The following is a 15516-nucleotide window of genomic DNA, read 5'->3' as shown; positions in this document are numbered from 1 at the left end:
CAGCTCCCTCGACAGCGTTTGTATTGAATTGCAATCTAGGTGTCGAGATGTCATGCTTGGCTTATCGGAGAGAGAAAAAAAACCTTAAGGAGAAACCTAAAAAAGAAAAAAAAAAGGCAAACAGACAAGATCGATGCGCGTTTAACTATCAATATGTATCTTTCTCACCAATCAAGGAGGCACATCTTTCGTGTTCGTTGTCAACGACGAGTTCGCCGTCTGGGAAGTTTCCTCACGGAATGATCCTCCAGTATCACTTCCCCACTCGGATGCTTTCGACTTTCGATTCTGATACGACGCTATGAATTCGCCCAAGCCTTCGGGACCGTTGGAGCCTGCGTGCTATGTATCAGCCTAGATACTCTGTTCAAATGCAAATATGAAAGTCAAAGTGCTAGCCGATGTTGCAGTTGTTGTTGGCGGGGGATTATTTCTTTGGACATCCTTACCATAAGCATACTCCCTCGGCCTCACCTCCGCGTTCTCATCGTCGAGAAAATGCAGCAGCGGCGTCCAGATCTTCCAACTCGCATCTAGCTCGTCTCCCCGCACACTTCGAGCCTTATCCCCTTTCAGCGCGTCCAGCAGCAACACTTCGTATGCTTCTGGTATTTCGCGGCCGTGGTACGTAAGGTCGAGGTCCATGGCTGAGGTTTTTTGGGTGGTTAGGGATGGGACGAAGGTGTTTATGCTTAGGAAGACGCCTTCGGACGGCTGGACGCGGATGGTCATTGTGTTGCTGGCGAGCGGGTCGGTGGTGAAGATTGCAGCGTTAGTGGAGGGTTTGAAGTGGATTTTGATTTCGGTCAGGGATTCGTTGAGAGCTGAGAGAGGCGTTGAACGTTAGCTGCGTGGGAACAGGAAAATTGGAATAGCGCCAGATAGGAATCTGTCTACCTTTGCCAGCTTTGAGCAAAAACGGAATCCCCGCCCATCGCTCATTTTCAATGTGCCCTACTGCTGCGCAGAAGGTGGCGCATCTGGAGTCATTGGGGACGTCTTCCTCGTCTTTGAAAGCGGGCTTCTCGCCATCTTCGGATTTTTCGTACTGTCCAATGATGGTGTTGACGTACTCGATGGGTAGCATCCAGTCCAAGACTCGGGCCTAGAAGAAATGTCAGCAAAGATGATTCCACATCGCCAGGGGACAGGAGTAAGAACCTTTTCGGCGCACAGATCTTCCGCTGAGAAGGATCTCGGTCGCTCCATTGTGAGCAGTGCGAGTATCTGCGTTAGATCTGCGGCGACGGTAAGACATGAAAATTTTGAAGATGGAAAGAGACTTACGGTTCTGCATCACGTCTCGAATAGCTCCTACACCATTAAAGTAGCTGCCTCGACCTTCTGCTCCTCCAGATTCTGTTATTGAGATCTGGAAACTTGTCAGAGGCTAGAAGTTAAGTTCGCGAAAGATAAAGCCTACCTCGATGTTATCAATGTGCCTGGCGTTCCAAATGGCCCCGAAGATCTCGTTTCCAAACCTCAATACGAGAAGGTTGTTTACGACTTCTTTTCCGAGATAGTGATCCACGCGGAAGATTTCATCTTCCCTCCAGTTGGGATCCAAGGCCCGCTGTAGTTCTCGTGAACTTTCGAGGTCGTGGCCGAAGGGTTTCTCGATCTGGAAAACAGCGTCAACAGCTCTGTGCCGGATATTCGGCACTTGATTTAGTTTCAAGACAGGAAAGTGTACTGACGATGATTCTGCTCGCACCTCTCTCAGAATAACAGTGCTTCCTCAAACCCTCTTGCATGCCCGTGAAGATACTCGGCGGCAACGCCATATAGAACAGACGATTCTGCTCTTTCTTTCCTGTCCCAAGCTGCTCAAGTCTCCTCCGGAGAGCACGAAAAGACTTTTCACCTCCCTCATGGCCGGATACGTAAGAGCATCTTTGGCAGAATTGCTCCAGTTGCTCTGCAAAACGCGGACTCTCGAGGTTGATGGGCGATCTGATGATGGAGAGGAAGTTGTCATGGGTCATCTCATCCGGGGCAAAACCTACGATCTTGAAGTCGGTGGGAAGGAGACATCTTCGTTCCTAAAAGCTTATTAGGCGTGCTAGCTATTCTTTGGGTTGTGGGTGCGGCCTTACGAGGCCAAAGAGTGCTGGAAACTACGTAAAGCTGTTAGTACCAAATATCGGTCTTACAGAAGTTGAACTCGCCAGCTTCTTCTTTGCAAGATCTCCTGAAGCGCCCAGTATCACCAGAATGGTGTTTTCTTGTATCTCAAGAGGGGCCGACATCCTGTCTCGGCTCTGGCTTGTAGAAGCTCGACGCAATCCACTCTCGTCGGTCTTTCAGATGTTCCAAACAAATAGATGTTCAAACCGTAAGATGATGCAAGAAGAATTATATCCTAGGAGGTATTACAAGGCGGTCGATTAATTAGCAGGTCTTCAGCTTTTTCTTGAAATTGTCATCCACTTCTAGTGTAGATGTGCATAGATCCGTTTGATTGAAAAGTACTCTAGAGAAAGCGGTCGCATGAGCGGTAGGCGTGAAGCATCTCTGGTGTGATGCTGATGCTGATACTGTCGGTAAAGAGCAGTGACATGATTTTTGCGGTGACTCCAAATCTGGGCAAACGGCACACGTCATCGCAGTACACGAACAGCAAGTCCGAATCGAGCAAACAACATTGGCAAGGAGCATCATTATCATCATCAGCGAGATCAGTACCTCTATTCTACTTCACTTATTACGAGTACAACTTGGAGGAAAAGAGGTAGAATGATGCTTTGCTTTCAAAAGGAAGATCCTACACTGCTAGTGCAGCTCCCGCGTGTACGTAAAGGCCAGGCTCAAGAGCCAAAGCCTGCTTTGATGATACAATGATACAATGACATGCCCTGAAGCACGTCGCGCTTTTGCTGTCGAGGGGCGTAATGAATACACCACCGCCCATCTCAAATCCCTTTCATCCATCAGGCACCCTCGATCGAGCAAAAAGAAACCTGTTCCCATCACAATGCACTGTAGACACTCTGGTAGAGTCAATGCCTTACTTCGCTTGACTCCTTGTCCTTTTACCCACCCCCATCGGTTTGGCAGCAGGCTTTTCAGGCTTCTTCTCCTTCTTTGCCTTGGGCGCTGCCTTGGGCGCGGAGGGATCCTTCGCAGGCCTCCCCCTTCCCTTCTTCTCTCCCTCAGCTTTAGCCGGCTTCTCTTTCTTCTCCTTTGGCGCAGCCTTCTCCTTCTTCTCCTTCGGTTCCTTCTTTTCCTTTGGCGTAGCAGCAGCGCCCTTGGGTCTCCCCCTTGACTTCTTCGCCTCCTTCACCTGCTCGGGTTCTTCGGTGGCTTTGCGCTTGTTGGCAGGGGATTTGGCGGGAAGTTTGGTTTTGGCGGGCGTGGCTTCGGGCTCTTCCTCGGCGGGAGAATCTTCTTGTTCTTTCGTGCCGTTGGCGTCACCAGAGGCTTTTTCTTCGACGTTAAGCTCGGATTGGTTCTTCACGACGTCGTTGCCGGGGCGGGCGAGGTGGATCGCAGGGTCATTGGGTTGGGCGGATTTCTTGATGGTGTTGCCGCGTTTGGATTGGACCGAGACTTCGCCTTCGGCTTTCTTTTCGGCGACTTCTCCGGATGGGGTGGAGCCGTTCCAGTTCCAGGAGGCTGTCGATAAAGAAGGAATGTCAGTCGCATTTGGTAAACATGGGAGCAGATCTTGACATTCAGAGATACAGTACGCTCAAATTGATGGGTAGAAGCCGCAAAATGAGAGTGGTTGCTCACGCGCAACGCGCTGCAAGAAGCTCCACGTACCTTTGTCGCCAACCTCGGGCGTCTTCTCGCTAGCCATGTCGACTGATAGGCTTTGTTGAGATAGAGATACGGGATACGAAGCGGTGGATGGAGTCGCGAGGTTGATGCGACCTAGTTCAAATGAGAAGATTGTATATCGATGTTATGATGTGTGAAAGGAAGGAAGGAAAGAAGGGCGAGAATGAAGCTGAGGTTGCGCCAGAAGGGGGGAGTTGTTTTGTCTTGGCGATTCTGGCGCGGCGATCGGCGACTTGGATTATGCGCTAGTGTGGGCTAGTAAAATAGCACTGGCAGAAAGACCTCATGATGAAGGTAAGAATGTTCCGTTATGTATCGGCAACCAATAATGAAAAGGCTTATGTTAATAGTGATCAGTGACCAATGACCAGTGTACGAGATGTGATAGCACCACCCATTAATCCTTCAATATAGAGCACTGAATTCAAGTGAGCCAGACAAGTGCCTTGCTGGCATGCTTGTCATTCAATTCGACTATAGAATACATGGGTGCCTCTCTAATGAGGATCAAGTCACTCCCTTTAGGAGCCATCTCCTATTCATCAGATGCTCCATAATATGCTGAAACCCAGCTGTCATACCTTTGTTGCGAGAGAAGAGTGCGCACCCAAGTGAAAGGACAAGTCGTCGGAAAGTAGCATCTGTGCATGCACCGGCACTTCTAGAAACTAGTGCCCATAGTTGGCACCCCATCCACCGCGATTGCTGTTTCCATAGAATCCCGAGCCATACCCAGGCCCGTAAGCTCCGTAGCCACCGGCTTGGTGATTCTGTCCTGCAGACTGATGATGCCCGCCGCCTAAGCCTCCGGGCCCTCCACCGTATTGCGAGCCCTGCTGACCATGCATCTGATGGCCCATATATCCACCGTAGCCTTGTTGACTCTGACCTTGACCTTGGCCTTGGGATTGTGGCAATCCTGTCTGACCTGGAACATTTGCAGCAGACCCGGGACGTCCTCCAGGCTGGCCTAACGCAGGACTGGGGCCACCAGGTACTTTGGACGAATCACCATAGTTGCGAAGTGGGTCGTCGTTGCCGCTCTGTTGGCCCATATGAGACCCAAGCCCCGAGTTCTGCGACTGGTAAGTCGACTGAGAACGGCCAAACACATCGGGCATGCTACCATGGTTGCTAGCACCAGCTCCGGAATATTGCTGAGAGTTCTCTGGTGGTTGTGTCGACCCAGTACGCCCATAGTTGCCGAGACCTCCGGGAGCAGCGCTGTCTCTACCAGATGACGCGTGCTGTTGTGCGAATGCACCTGTGTTCGCTGGTGATGCTGAATGCTGGTCGTAGCCCGTCTGCGGGGATGCCCCATACCCTTGATGTGGTTGACCATACATGCCTTGCTTCCCTCCGGCACCTCCGAAAGGTCCTCCTCCATATCCGCCTTGGCTGCCGCCGTACCCGTACTGAGGAGTTTGTGTAAGATACTGATCATCATATCGACGGACGTCGTCAAACATCGGACGCTCGCGACCATATGGATGATTACTTACTTGATGTTGGTTCGCGTATGAGGCATAGTACGGGTGGCCATAGTACGGATGACCATAAGGATATCCTCCATGCTGGCCTCCAGCCTGGCCTTGAGCCTGTTGCTGAAGCATTTGATGCGGTTGACCTGGCTGTTGTTGACCGGATAAAGAAGGGTTCGGGGTCGAGTGGCCGCTGGTTTGAGCTTCGCCGGTTTGGCCGAATCGGTTCTGAGATTGTTGAGCTTGAGTGGTTGCGTACTGAGATCCTTGCTCGGCTGCAGATGAACCGAAAGCACTACTTCCTCTCTGCTGAGATGCGCTAGCATCTTGAGCATTCTGCTGCGATTGCTGACCATAGGTTCCGTAAATGCTATTCTGATAAGCATTTCGCTGACCATCGGAGGTGTGGTATGAGGACATGTCGTTTGACGTAGACGAGTAACCGCCCTGCTGAGGCTGGGTCTGTTGGTGAGGCGGGTTTTGTCCCTGGGAAGTAGAGGGATAGTTATCGAACTGCTGAGACTGCTGGATCTGCTGACCGAACGGCTCATATGCCTTCTGCGCAGGCGCCGATATCTCTTGCTGAGGCGCCTGTTGTCCATAGCGATTGTACGCGTATTGCGAATTTTGGGACTGGAAGCCTGTGTCATTTGGCAAGGCTTGACTTGGCTGCTGTACGGCAGATGGTTGAATTACGGGTGGCAATCCTGGAGCTTGTCTAGGTGTCGGAAGAGGATCGTTCACCTGAGGTTGAGATGAGAAGCTCTGTTGCTGAGGCGCCGGTGGAAGTGCAGCTCTTGGTGCAATTGGAGAATGCTGAGGTGGTTGCGCCCGAGTCTCAGCGTCTTCTCGATCACTGTCAACGTCCACATCTTCCGTAGTCCCGTTCAGCCCCATGCTTCCGAATTGCACCGCTGCCCGATCAACTGCATGCTTCCCCGGCATTACCACAGCCTCTTGCTGCTCCTGAATCTTTCGCTGGTAACTCGGCGAGCGTCCTGGCATTCCTGTCGCTTTGTATGCACTCGTGGCAAAACCGCCAAGTGGAGGCCGCGAACCTGATTTTTGCTGAGACGGATGAAGGGGAGTGGCACCACCTGCTCCATTTTGTGGATCTATGGTGCTCGCCACTGTACTGGCTGCAGTGGCTGACGGTGGAGGTCCAGAAGCATCGAGGACCTGTTCGAGGTTTGTCTCCGTCAATTCATCCTTCGAAGGGGTAATATTGGCAGGTGGCTCGGAGGCTGCCAAGTCAGATGTTGGAGGAGTGTTTGGGATTTCCGATGTCTCATTCACCGTTACAGGTGGCGGTAGCCCAGGCATACTCGTGTCCTCGGGAATCAATGTGGACGTAATTGGTGGCTGAACAGGGGCATCATGGCTCGGGACTGCGCGAGGTGCCTTGGGTGGGGCAGGGGCAGGGGCAGGCTTGCTGAACATGCTAGCCCAGCTACGAGTACCATCAGGCTTCGAGGGTGGCTTAACCTCTTCGACTGGTGGTGTAGGTGCTACATCTGCCGAGATGTTCTCCCAGGATGATTCCATCGGTGTGCTGTCTGCTGCTGGCTGTTCCCAACCAGCAGTTGCACCATCTGAGACCGGTGTGTCTAATTCGGATGTATTCCCTGCAGGGATTGAGTTGGTCTTGCCGGCGCTTGTACTACGCACGCCGTTGGCTGCAGAAGCACCTCTGCCGCCGCGCGGTGCCCCTCTGCCACGGTCTGAGCCACGGCCTCGACCGCCGCGCACGCTCTCAAATCCACCTCTTCCACGTCCACCGCGAGCTGAGGTCGAGACCTCCGCGCCGGATGATGGCTCTTTGGCCTTTGACTGAGATCGTTCTTTGGTCTTCTTCTTCACCTCGCCCCATTGAGAAATGTTACCTGTAGAAGCGGATCCCATTAACGGACGGCATTCAAATCAAGTAGATAAAAGCGGAATACGTACCCTCGGAGATTCGATCAATGGTCCCCTCCAGATCACCGTTAGTCTCCTGCAATGCGAAAACGAGGTCCTCGTCGGTCCAGTCTGGGAACATTTCTTTGATCGTGCTGAGCTTAGGGGCATACATCTTCTTTAGGTCTCCAAGCTCTCCTTCGTCTTCATAGGGTATTTCTGTAGGGATCTCTTCTTTGTGTCCGTTTGCTTGTCGACTGCCGCCTCGACCACCTCGACTGCTGTAGCCTCCGCGACCTCGACCGGAGCCTCGACCTCTTGGAGCCGATGGCCGCGATTTTACTTCCGACATGATGAAGATGTTGTGTACTGTACGTGAGGAGGTTCGGTGATTGTTGGACAAAGGACTGGAACTTAGTTGTTCCACGTGAGGTCTTCGATCTTCAAGGGCGAAGGCCTAGGTCGAACTCACGAAGAAACCAAGGCGGAATAGAGTAATTTGGGCAGACGTATGAAGGAGGAGAATTGGACTCAGGAATAGGAAGAGGCAAGGTTGAAAGAATCGACGGTGATCTTTGTGAAGCTCTGCCAGCCCTGGTCACGACTAAAGCGCGTATCCTAGAGTCAATTTGTGTTTAGCGCCCGCTGCTTACTAAGGAGCCGCTTCGCTACCATCATGAATTGATGACCCCTCGTGCCCTTGCCTCACTTCGCTATTGACATGTCACAATTGACATGTCTACAAATAGTTGAAGAGAATACATTGATTCACCATTGTTGTTCATTGCATGCTGTGCCGACAAGGACACAATGCAAGTGATCAAATGCCTTGTTGTTGAATTCACTTCCTTACTTTGCTATTGCAGCCTACTACTACCTGCACCATCATCCCGCCCAATATGAAGACAGCTGTAGCTCACAGTTGGAAGTCTTTAGCGTCGAAGTTACATCCTCCTCTGCCCCTGTCGGCTCGAGAGTCACAGCGGCTCCTTTCACTCCTCAACGCCTCTTTCGAGCAGCAACTTGACCGCGAATATTCATCCGAATCGTCAAGCAGCGAGCACTACGCCAACCATCATCTACAATCCATTTTGACAAACCCCCTCTTCGAGGCAAAGCCTCTCTTCGAGGCAAAGCCTCGAATGCGTGCCTCTTCCAGCAAGAAAAGTCACTTCAGTGGAAGGCGCCTGGGACAGCTACAAACCCTTATGGAACGACCTATGGACGCCTTCAAGGAGCGGGTCTCCCAGGGAACAGCAGATTTGGGGACAGCAAAGGCTTTCCTCAATATCCAGTACAGGGCTTGCTTGGCTTCTCCGGCCGCCATGCCTAGGGCAGCGATGCAGTCTTCTGGAGCGGCACCGACCATCCTCCAATGGCTGTGGTCTTCTGGCATGGAGGACACAGGAGAATTCCTTACGGACCAGGAGTTTGTCGCTCATTTGGTCCCTTTCCTCATTGCAGAGGGCCGGCAACCTCGGATTCTGCGCTGGCTACATCGGTTCCACAACCCGGAAGAGAAGCCATTCCCGAGTCTACGCGGATTGGAGACCTGCCTCATAAAAGGCTTCTTGTTCGCAAGGATGATCGAAGCAGAGGCGAAAATTGGGGATGGACTGGAGTCTGCAATCACTTTATTTATTCGAAGCCTTGATGGGCTCCGGAGCTCTGGGTCGACCAAGCGTTCATTGCAGAACGGTGCTATACGGGCAGCGTGGATGCTGACAAAATCCATTCTTCGTCTGCAAAAGGCAGCGCGGCCTGAGCCTAGCAATATTCAATCCTTTTTAGAAAAGATGCGAACTTTCGATGCCGACCCCCTACTCAGTGCAACCCTTAGCATCTATATCTCGGAGCGGCGTGATCCCCAGCCGGCTTTGACATATCTTCAAAATACCTTCCCTAAGGCACTAGTGAACAGGAATGCTGGGCAGTGGTCTCATATTGTTCATCTTGGGTTGAGAGCAGCGGAACTGTTTCTACGGGATGGTCGCCAAACCGAAGCCCTCTGGATCATGGGATTCCTGCAGGAAAATTTCGCACTCGAATTAGCCTCGCGGCCAGACCCAACTCGTAAAGTTCGTGCCTCCGGTCAACCCGAGATGATGTCGAGAACGGAGGAGGACAGTCTACTCTTGCTGGATACGTTGACAGCACAATGAATATACCTTGCGTCCAAGGCCTGTTGACTGTTAAGTGCACAGAACCATGGCTTTATCATCGCAGGGAGCGACAAAGGATCTAAGAGGTTTTCGCTTGTTCATGGCTAAAACGATGCTCTGATCACCGGCAGTGTTGCCGTTCGATCAGACTCATCTTGTCTCTAGCGGTACCAGTCTACTCGTTTGGTATAACTCATCAGTCGCTGCAAATACCGTCTGGCTCCGCATTTCAATCACGCTGAAACTGGGAGCCTGCGGACGTCGCATGTGCACAGCGAGCGATCGCTACTATCGCGAAAGAACCTTACTGTTGAAGTCTTTGGGGTCGACTCCAGGGCTTGCGCAAATGATGGACACACCATTGTTTCAAGTTGAAGCTCTGGTCATATGCATACTTGCACAGTGTATGTGTCCTTGGAAGATCGAGCAAATCAAGCTTGTGCAGTAGGGTTCTCGCCATCGACATCCAGTGGCATAAGTCGAGGGCTTGCATCGATCACTTTCCTCTTTCTTAAAGTGACGTACGGGACGCTGCTTTCTTGTGACTTAAGCCAGCTGCTTGTTGTGTTTAACCAAGTTTGCCTGGTTGTTTTACCTCCGTTTCGGTGATGGCTAGAAAATGGCTGGATTTGCAAAATTATCCCATGCTGTTCTGAGCTTTTCTATGGTTGGATACGCGGGACTGGGCTGGATATGGTGAGCATGTGTGATAGTGCTCCGCTTTCAAGGGCTCATAGTCAAAAGCTTTGGCGATTAATCTTTCCACAAAGCCAGCCTATTCAAAACATCAAGTGTCAAATTCGTCAACTGCTTCAAGGTTTGAGGGCCCGCCCCAGGCATAGTTTTTGATCCTGAGCTCTGAGAAATAGAACTATCGCTTGATCTTTCAGCCGATAAACGATCCTACGGCTCGCGGCTGTTCTCGGCTTATCATCCCCCTTCCTCGAGACGATGCTCAAAATCGAGGACGAATCATGGCTGGAGATCGGTATCGCCTTTATAATTCCTCAACATTTTTCTATTTAGCGGAGTTTATCACCTCCTCAAAGGAAGCCTTCCGTGCTCATGGTACTTCGCTGATTTGTGGCCGCTTGCCGAACCCTGAATAGAAGCTCCAGCCAGGGTCAAAGTTCTACTCCGAGCTTGTACAGACCATGCAAGCCTCCACCGTTCGAAGCAGCTGTGACTATTGGAATCGCCAGACAGCGCTTGGAAGATCTTCGAAGCAAACAAAGGAACTTTGGACGATGACAGCAACACCAGAGATCGAGCACAATCAAGAGTATCTTGACTGCTTTGATGACTGCTAGTTTCTCGGAGTTTTCAAAACCAGATGCAAAACCAGGTGGATCATCCCCTCAGATTCCATTGGCATGGGAATGGTCGGTCGAAGCCAGCTTCCGAGTGTTGTGAGTCCATCCCATCCACATTCTCGTACGCCGCCAGCCTTTCAACAGCCAGCGCTGCCAAGATATAAATTCACGGCGCTTTGATCCACGAGCTTTGCCATGAATTACTGCAAATCTATGGCCGCATATGCCATGTTTCCATGGCCATTTATATACCTCTATGGATTTGAGCGCCATGGTAAAGTCTGGGCAGATCTCTTTCTGGGTTCGAACTGCCGTAAGCACGGATTGATTTCGGGCTGGACATGCAGCCTGGAGCACCGAACTTCGAATATGCAGCCGCTGATTGATTTGTGGCGGTTGGTGGAAGTGTCACCAAATCTCAAGCAGCAAATATCGGCCGGACACAGCGTAAATAGTCCTCACAAATGCAGCATTTGTAGAATTGCAGTAGGTCCCAAAACAAGAAAAAACAACCTTGCTCTCCAGTCTCCGACAACTAATGACTTTTCCCAGACATGCGTGGATGCTCCCGTCGCCTGGACTAGCCCTTGCTTCACCCCATTCGTGATACGCCTCCTGGTCGATAGTCTTACAGCGACATACATAGCGATCTTTCCACCCGTTCTGCTAGTAAGGGCCCTCTGGTCTGACGAGTTGTGAATCCAAGGGTTTTGGCATTGCAGGATGGCTGAAGTAGGTTTGCTGATCGGTGGAGATGCATTGGGGGGAGTGGGGTGCTCTCTACTCGTTCTTTGACTTTACTGCGTTTTGGGAGTGGAGAAGCAGTGGTTTGGTTTTGACAGATCAGATAAATTTGAGACATAAGGTTAAAGATCCCATCTATCTTGTTTGTTCCATTCGGGTTGCTAGGCAGAGCATGTCTGCAATGGAGCCCTCAACAGTATGAACATGGTCGTTCGTGGAGAATTGCAAACGCGTCTCTACATCTCTATCCCTATCTCTATCTCGACCCCAAGGTCCCCCAATCCACTACCGCCAAGCATACATAACACCTTGGCTTGATAATAGCGCACACAATTGAGAGGAGATACTTTGCTAAGCGTCCGACACAGCCGTCGACTTCCTCCGCGGCAAAGAGCACTCGAAACCCATCGCTGTTGATGCATACGGGCTCGCTTTCCACGCAAGAGCTAATCTTGATACCTAGCACGCCCCGTCGACGGCCAGCAAGCGCAGCCGCGTTGGCGCAACCTCCGCCGGCGTCATCGTACTCGCGTTCAAGTAACGCATGATCCGCAAGCTTTCGGCCTCGTCTGGATGCAGCGGTGGGAAAGGCGTGCGGGGCTTAGGGTTGGGGGTGCGGTCGTGGTAGAGGGTCCATAGCACTTCTTCTTCTAAGGAGGATCATCCGCGTTGTTCGAGTGGTTGTATAGTTGGTAGATGCGCCAGAACGTGGTGGTGCAGGTGAGGCGGGAGGGTGGGGTGCTGCGGGTTTTATATTAGTTTGAGAGGTGATGCGGAGCGGTGGAAATGGCGTGGTAAGGGTTGTAAGCGTGGACATCCCCGACTGTGAAAGACGCGTACGGCGGTGGGAATTGGTGCAATCGCTTTTTGACATAGTATGAGTAATGGCTAGAGACTTGCTTTCTATTCCTCTCTTTGCCCGAGCGTTTGTATATGGCAACCGAAATGATTTTGTTGCGACGTCTCTTGCCGTCCGGCTTTGCTACCATCGTTGCTGTTCGGGTGTGAGCTTAATGACACCCGGGCTTGGGATAGCATCTACCTTCGAGGTAGGCATCCTCGATATGTGGAGGCCAATGGTCACTATAATATTCCCGATATCCCTGCCTGAGACCAAGGTAATTAGAATCTCTCCATAGATCGGCGTGTGATACAGTCGAAGAAGAAAGCCACTGCTTCTGATTTGCAAGACTGGTCTTGGTGGAAAGACAATGTCGTAAAGCTCTAGACGTAGCTCCGTAGGCAAGAGGCTGAAGATCGATCGCGGTCGCCGCCATTCTAGCTTTGGCATTTCGCAATTCTGAGGTTGGAGGTCAGGAAGATCGTAGAGACCAGGATCGTGCCCTTGCTCAAGAGCTGGTCATCCCTTGCATGTTAGATGTGCAAAATCATCTAACGCGGGAACATAAAATCCCTCATATGCCGCCAATGACCTCTGTCGTATCGATACAGCGACAAGCCATCAACTTGCCCTTGGGATCCTTCAAAATTCTTCTGTAGCTCCTCCAATGTCCTTTGAGGGACCCCATCTTCCACTTTGTTCTGTATTGTATAGTGGGCCTTGAAGCTCTTATCCTGTTTGCTCAGGAAGTCCTCCCATTTCTCCTTCAAACCATTGTAGATCCCTCGGGCTGGTGGGATATTCGCATCGATAGCCACGCCATGACCTAGGAGGTATGCCTTGCCCGTGGCAATTGGGAAAGACTGTTGCTTCTCGGCTGCAGCGCTGATATCGGCCTCGATGGTGGCGAGGTGGGAGCCTGGAAGAGCGCGGAAGAGGGCGATATGGGCGGAGAGCTTGTTGAGCTTTGGTGGGAAATATTGAGTGCGGAGAGCAGTGACGCGCTTATGATGCTCAGGGTCTGTGTGTAGAGCAAGTATATAGCTATCTTCCTCTTCTTGGGCCGTATTGGGAGTATGATGATCAGCTCGGCGAGCGTATTTGTCTGCAGTATAGGGAGCAGAGGATGATTGGTGGCTGTTAGATGTGGTCATCGTTTCTAATATTTATCGATTATAAAGAAAGGCCTTAAGATCTATTTTCTCAGTCCTTATTTATATTATTAGCGACGTCTTAGCGCGCTTAACTCTCGAATATAGAAGTTATATTTATTTCGACGATGTTAATTAAATTCTTTTAAGAATACCGCCTCGCTTCTCGTTAGCCCATTTGATAGTCTATTATTCTATCGCGTGATTCCTAATAGTTATCTTAATTATCGATATTATTCTTATCTGTATAACTAACAATTAAGCTATTTCGTTAGTATTTACCTTTACTCTTTTATTATAAACCACTCGCTCTCGCTAGCTAATAGCCTTCTTCGCCTCTCTATTCGCCCATTTATTACCGTCGATATTAATATACGTCGGAATTTAGTGTAATTCTATTGCTACCCTAAGATACCTTAGCAAATTAATAATCTATACTATCTATATTATATAGATCTGCCTTGAGTACTTACCCGAGTCTCCGATAGCCTGAATTAATACTTAATTATCTATATTCACTATGACTCTATTAAGTTATAGCTTTATTTGATATATGGCTACTATAGTTAGAGCTTGAAGAATATTATATAACTCCGCCGAGTATATCGTATATTAGTCGCTTAAGTCTAAATAGATACTGAAAGTAGAATTAATATCTAACGATATCGCTAATACTCTCACCTTTTTATTAATCCCGCTACCGTCTATATATATTATTATATATTTCTTATTAATCGATCTTTTAGCTAATTCTTTAACGGCTTTCTTAGTCTTATGAATTATCGTTTTAAGAGGTTTCTAGTTAAAAGCGGCGCTGAAAGGGCGTAGTTTCTTAATCTTATTAATGTCGTCGTATCGTTTTTCGAATCTATTAGTATATCGCTTTAGTAGACTCAGTTTCCTATTCTTCTTAGATTTTCTTTTAAACTTCTATCGCTCGAAACGTGATTTAATGATCTCGCTATATATTAAATTAATAGCGATTTATAAGATAGCTTTCGAGATAATCTTATCTAGCTATTATTTAACTAATAGAAGGTATACTTCTATATCGAGTGCTGGAATAAATATAGCCTTAAATGCTTTAGTTATCTTCCTCTTTATCTGAGATTAAATCCTTTATAGCGATAAGAGGTGAGTTTTATTATAGTCGATAGTATCTTCGAGCTAATATTATGCTAAGTAGTAGTATGTTATTTATAAAATAATTACCGCCTAATAAAGCTGTCTTATGCTCTTATAATTGCCACCCTACGTCGATCTAATAATTCTTACTAGTATACTAATACTTTTAATAGCTTTAGATCGAATCTTCTTATTATAATAGTTTTATAGAAGTTTAAAGTCGATTTTGACTCCTAGATAGCGAATAAAGCGTCTCGCTTTAATATATTATTTCTTATTAAGTTATAGGAGATAATTTAAGCTAAATCTCTATTTTCTATCAAGGTATAGTAGTTGATATTTATTGAGATCAAACTTCGATTTATATTATAACGCCCACTTTATATAAACTTCAATCGTGGATTTTATAAAGTGCGTTATAGTTTTCCTCGGTGGAGTCTTTTACTATTAGAAGATTTATATCATCTATGAAGTTGATAACTATCGTTTCTAAGTCAGCGCGATTATTATATTTATTAATAAGATCTAAGTTATAGAAGAGGTAGAGTATAGGCGATAGCGGTGATTCTTAAGAAATTTCGATTGCTATGAAAGTCTTTAATGTGGAGTATTCGCTTATTTTTAGTATTATTATTCTATTAAATAAGAATAATTCTATCTAATTAACTACTCTTATATCGATTTTTCGCTTTCGAAGATTATAGAGTAGTCGAGAATAAGAGACTTTATTATATATACCTGAAATGTCTAGTAGTAATATCGTGGTTACTTTATTAGAGTTCTAGGTCTAATATATTCTTTCTAGAAGATAGTGGATGCCATATTCATATAATCGTAATCTACGGCCTCCCATATATGTGATTAGTAGAAGTTTATATATCTTCGCAAGATACGCTATTCTTCTAGTAAGAATAAATTTTATTATCTTTTCTATAGTGTTAAGTAGAGCTATTAGCCGATATTCTTTAGAAATTAAGTAGTTTTTATTCGACTTCGAAAGGATAATTATTATTAATATCC

General features: G+C 48.4%; 5 protein-coding genes across 5 annotated transcripts; 1 reads left to right on the top strand and 4 right to left on the bottom strand.

The window, feature by feature from the left end:
- Window positions 1-171: 171 nt before the first annotated feature.
- On the bottom strand, window positions 172-2249 carry HO173_002892 (uncharacterized protein; the record flags this gene model as incomplete). Its single annotated transcript, XM_037304823.1, has 9 exons — window positions 172-335; window positions 450-824; window positions 898-1105; window positions 1162-1238; window positions 1288-1372; window positions 1424-1621; window positions 1698-2042; window positions 2097-2117; window positions 2169-2249. The coding sequence occupies 9 exons, from the start codon at window positions 2247-2249 to the stop codon at window positions 172-174; spliced, it is 1554 nt and encodes a 517-aa protein (XP_037168316.1).
- A 758-nt stretch (window positions 2250-3007) lies between these two features.
- On the bottom strand, window positions 3008-3802 carry HO173_002891 (uncharacterized protein; the record flags this gene model as incomplete). The annotated part of the gene is made up of 2 exons (XM_037304822.1): window positions 3008-3615; window positions 3766-3802. 2 exons carry the CDS (start codon window positions 3800-3802, stop codon window positions 3008-3010), a joined length of 645 nt encoding a protein of 214 aa, XP_037168315.1.
- Window positions 3803-4451: 649 nt separating this feature from the next.
- Window positions 4452-7512, bottom strand: HO173_002890 (uncharacterized protein; the record flags this gene model as incomplete). The annotated part of the gene is made up of 3 exons (XM_037304821.1): window positions 4452-5198; window positions 5286-7147; window positions 7212-7512. The coding sequence occupies 3 exons, from the start codon at window positions 7510-7512 to the stop codon at window positions 4452-4454; spliced, it is 2910 nt and encodes a 969-aa protein (XP_037168314.1).
- Window positions 7513-8059: 547 nt separating this feature from the next.
- On the top strand, window positions 8060-9322 carry HO173_002889 (uncharacterized protein; the record flags this gene model as incomplete). The annotated part of the gene is made up of 1 exon (XM_037304820.1): window positions 8060-9322. One exon carries the CDS (start codon window positions 8060-8062, stop codon window positions 9320-9322), a length of 1263 nt encoding a protein of 420 aa, XP_037168313.1.
- A 3449-nt stretch (window positions 9323-12771) lies between these two features.
- HO173_002888 (uncharacterized protein) lies at window positions 12772-13374 on the bottom strand (the record flags this gene model as incomplete). The annotated part of the gene is made up of 1 exon (XM_037304819.1): window positions 12772-13374. One exon carries the CDS (start codon window positions 13372-13374, stop codon window positions 12772-12774), a length of 603 nt encoding a protein of 200 aa, XP_037168312.1.
- Window positions 13375-15516: the final 2142 nt, after the last annotated feature.

Source organism: Letharia columbiana, assembly GCF_014066305.1.
Source record: "Letharia columbiana isolate WasteWater2 chromosome Unknown Sc0000006_s0, whole genome shotgun sequence".
Lineage (NCBI taxonomy): Eukaryota > Fungi > Ascomycota > Lecanoromycetes > Lecanorales > Parmeliaceae > Letharia > Letharia columbiana.
Note: the sequence above shows the minus strand (reverse complement) of the source record. Positions and strands in the feature narration are given on the sequence as shown.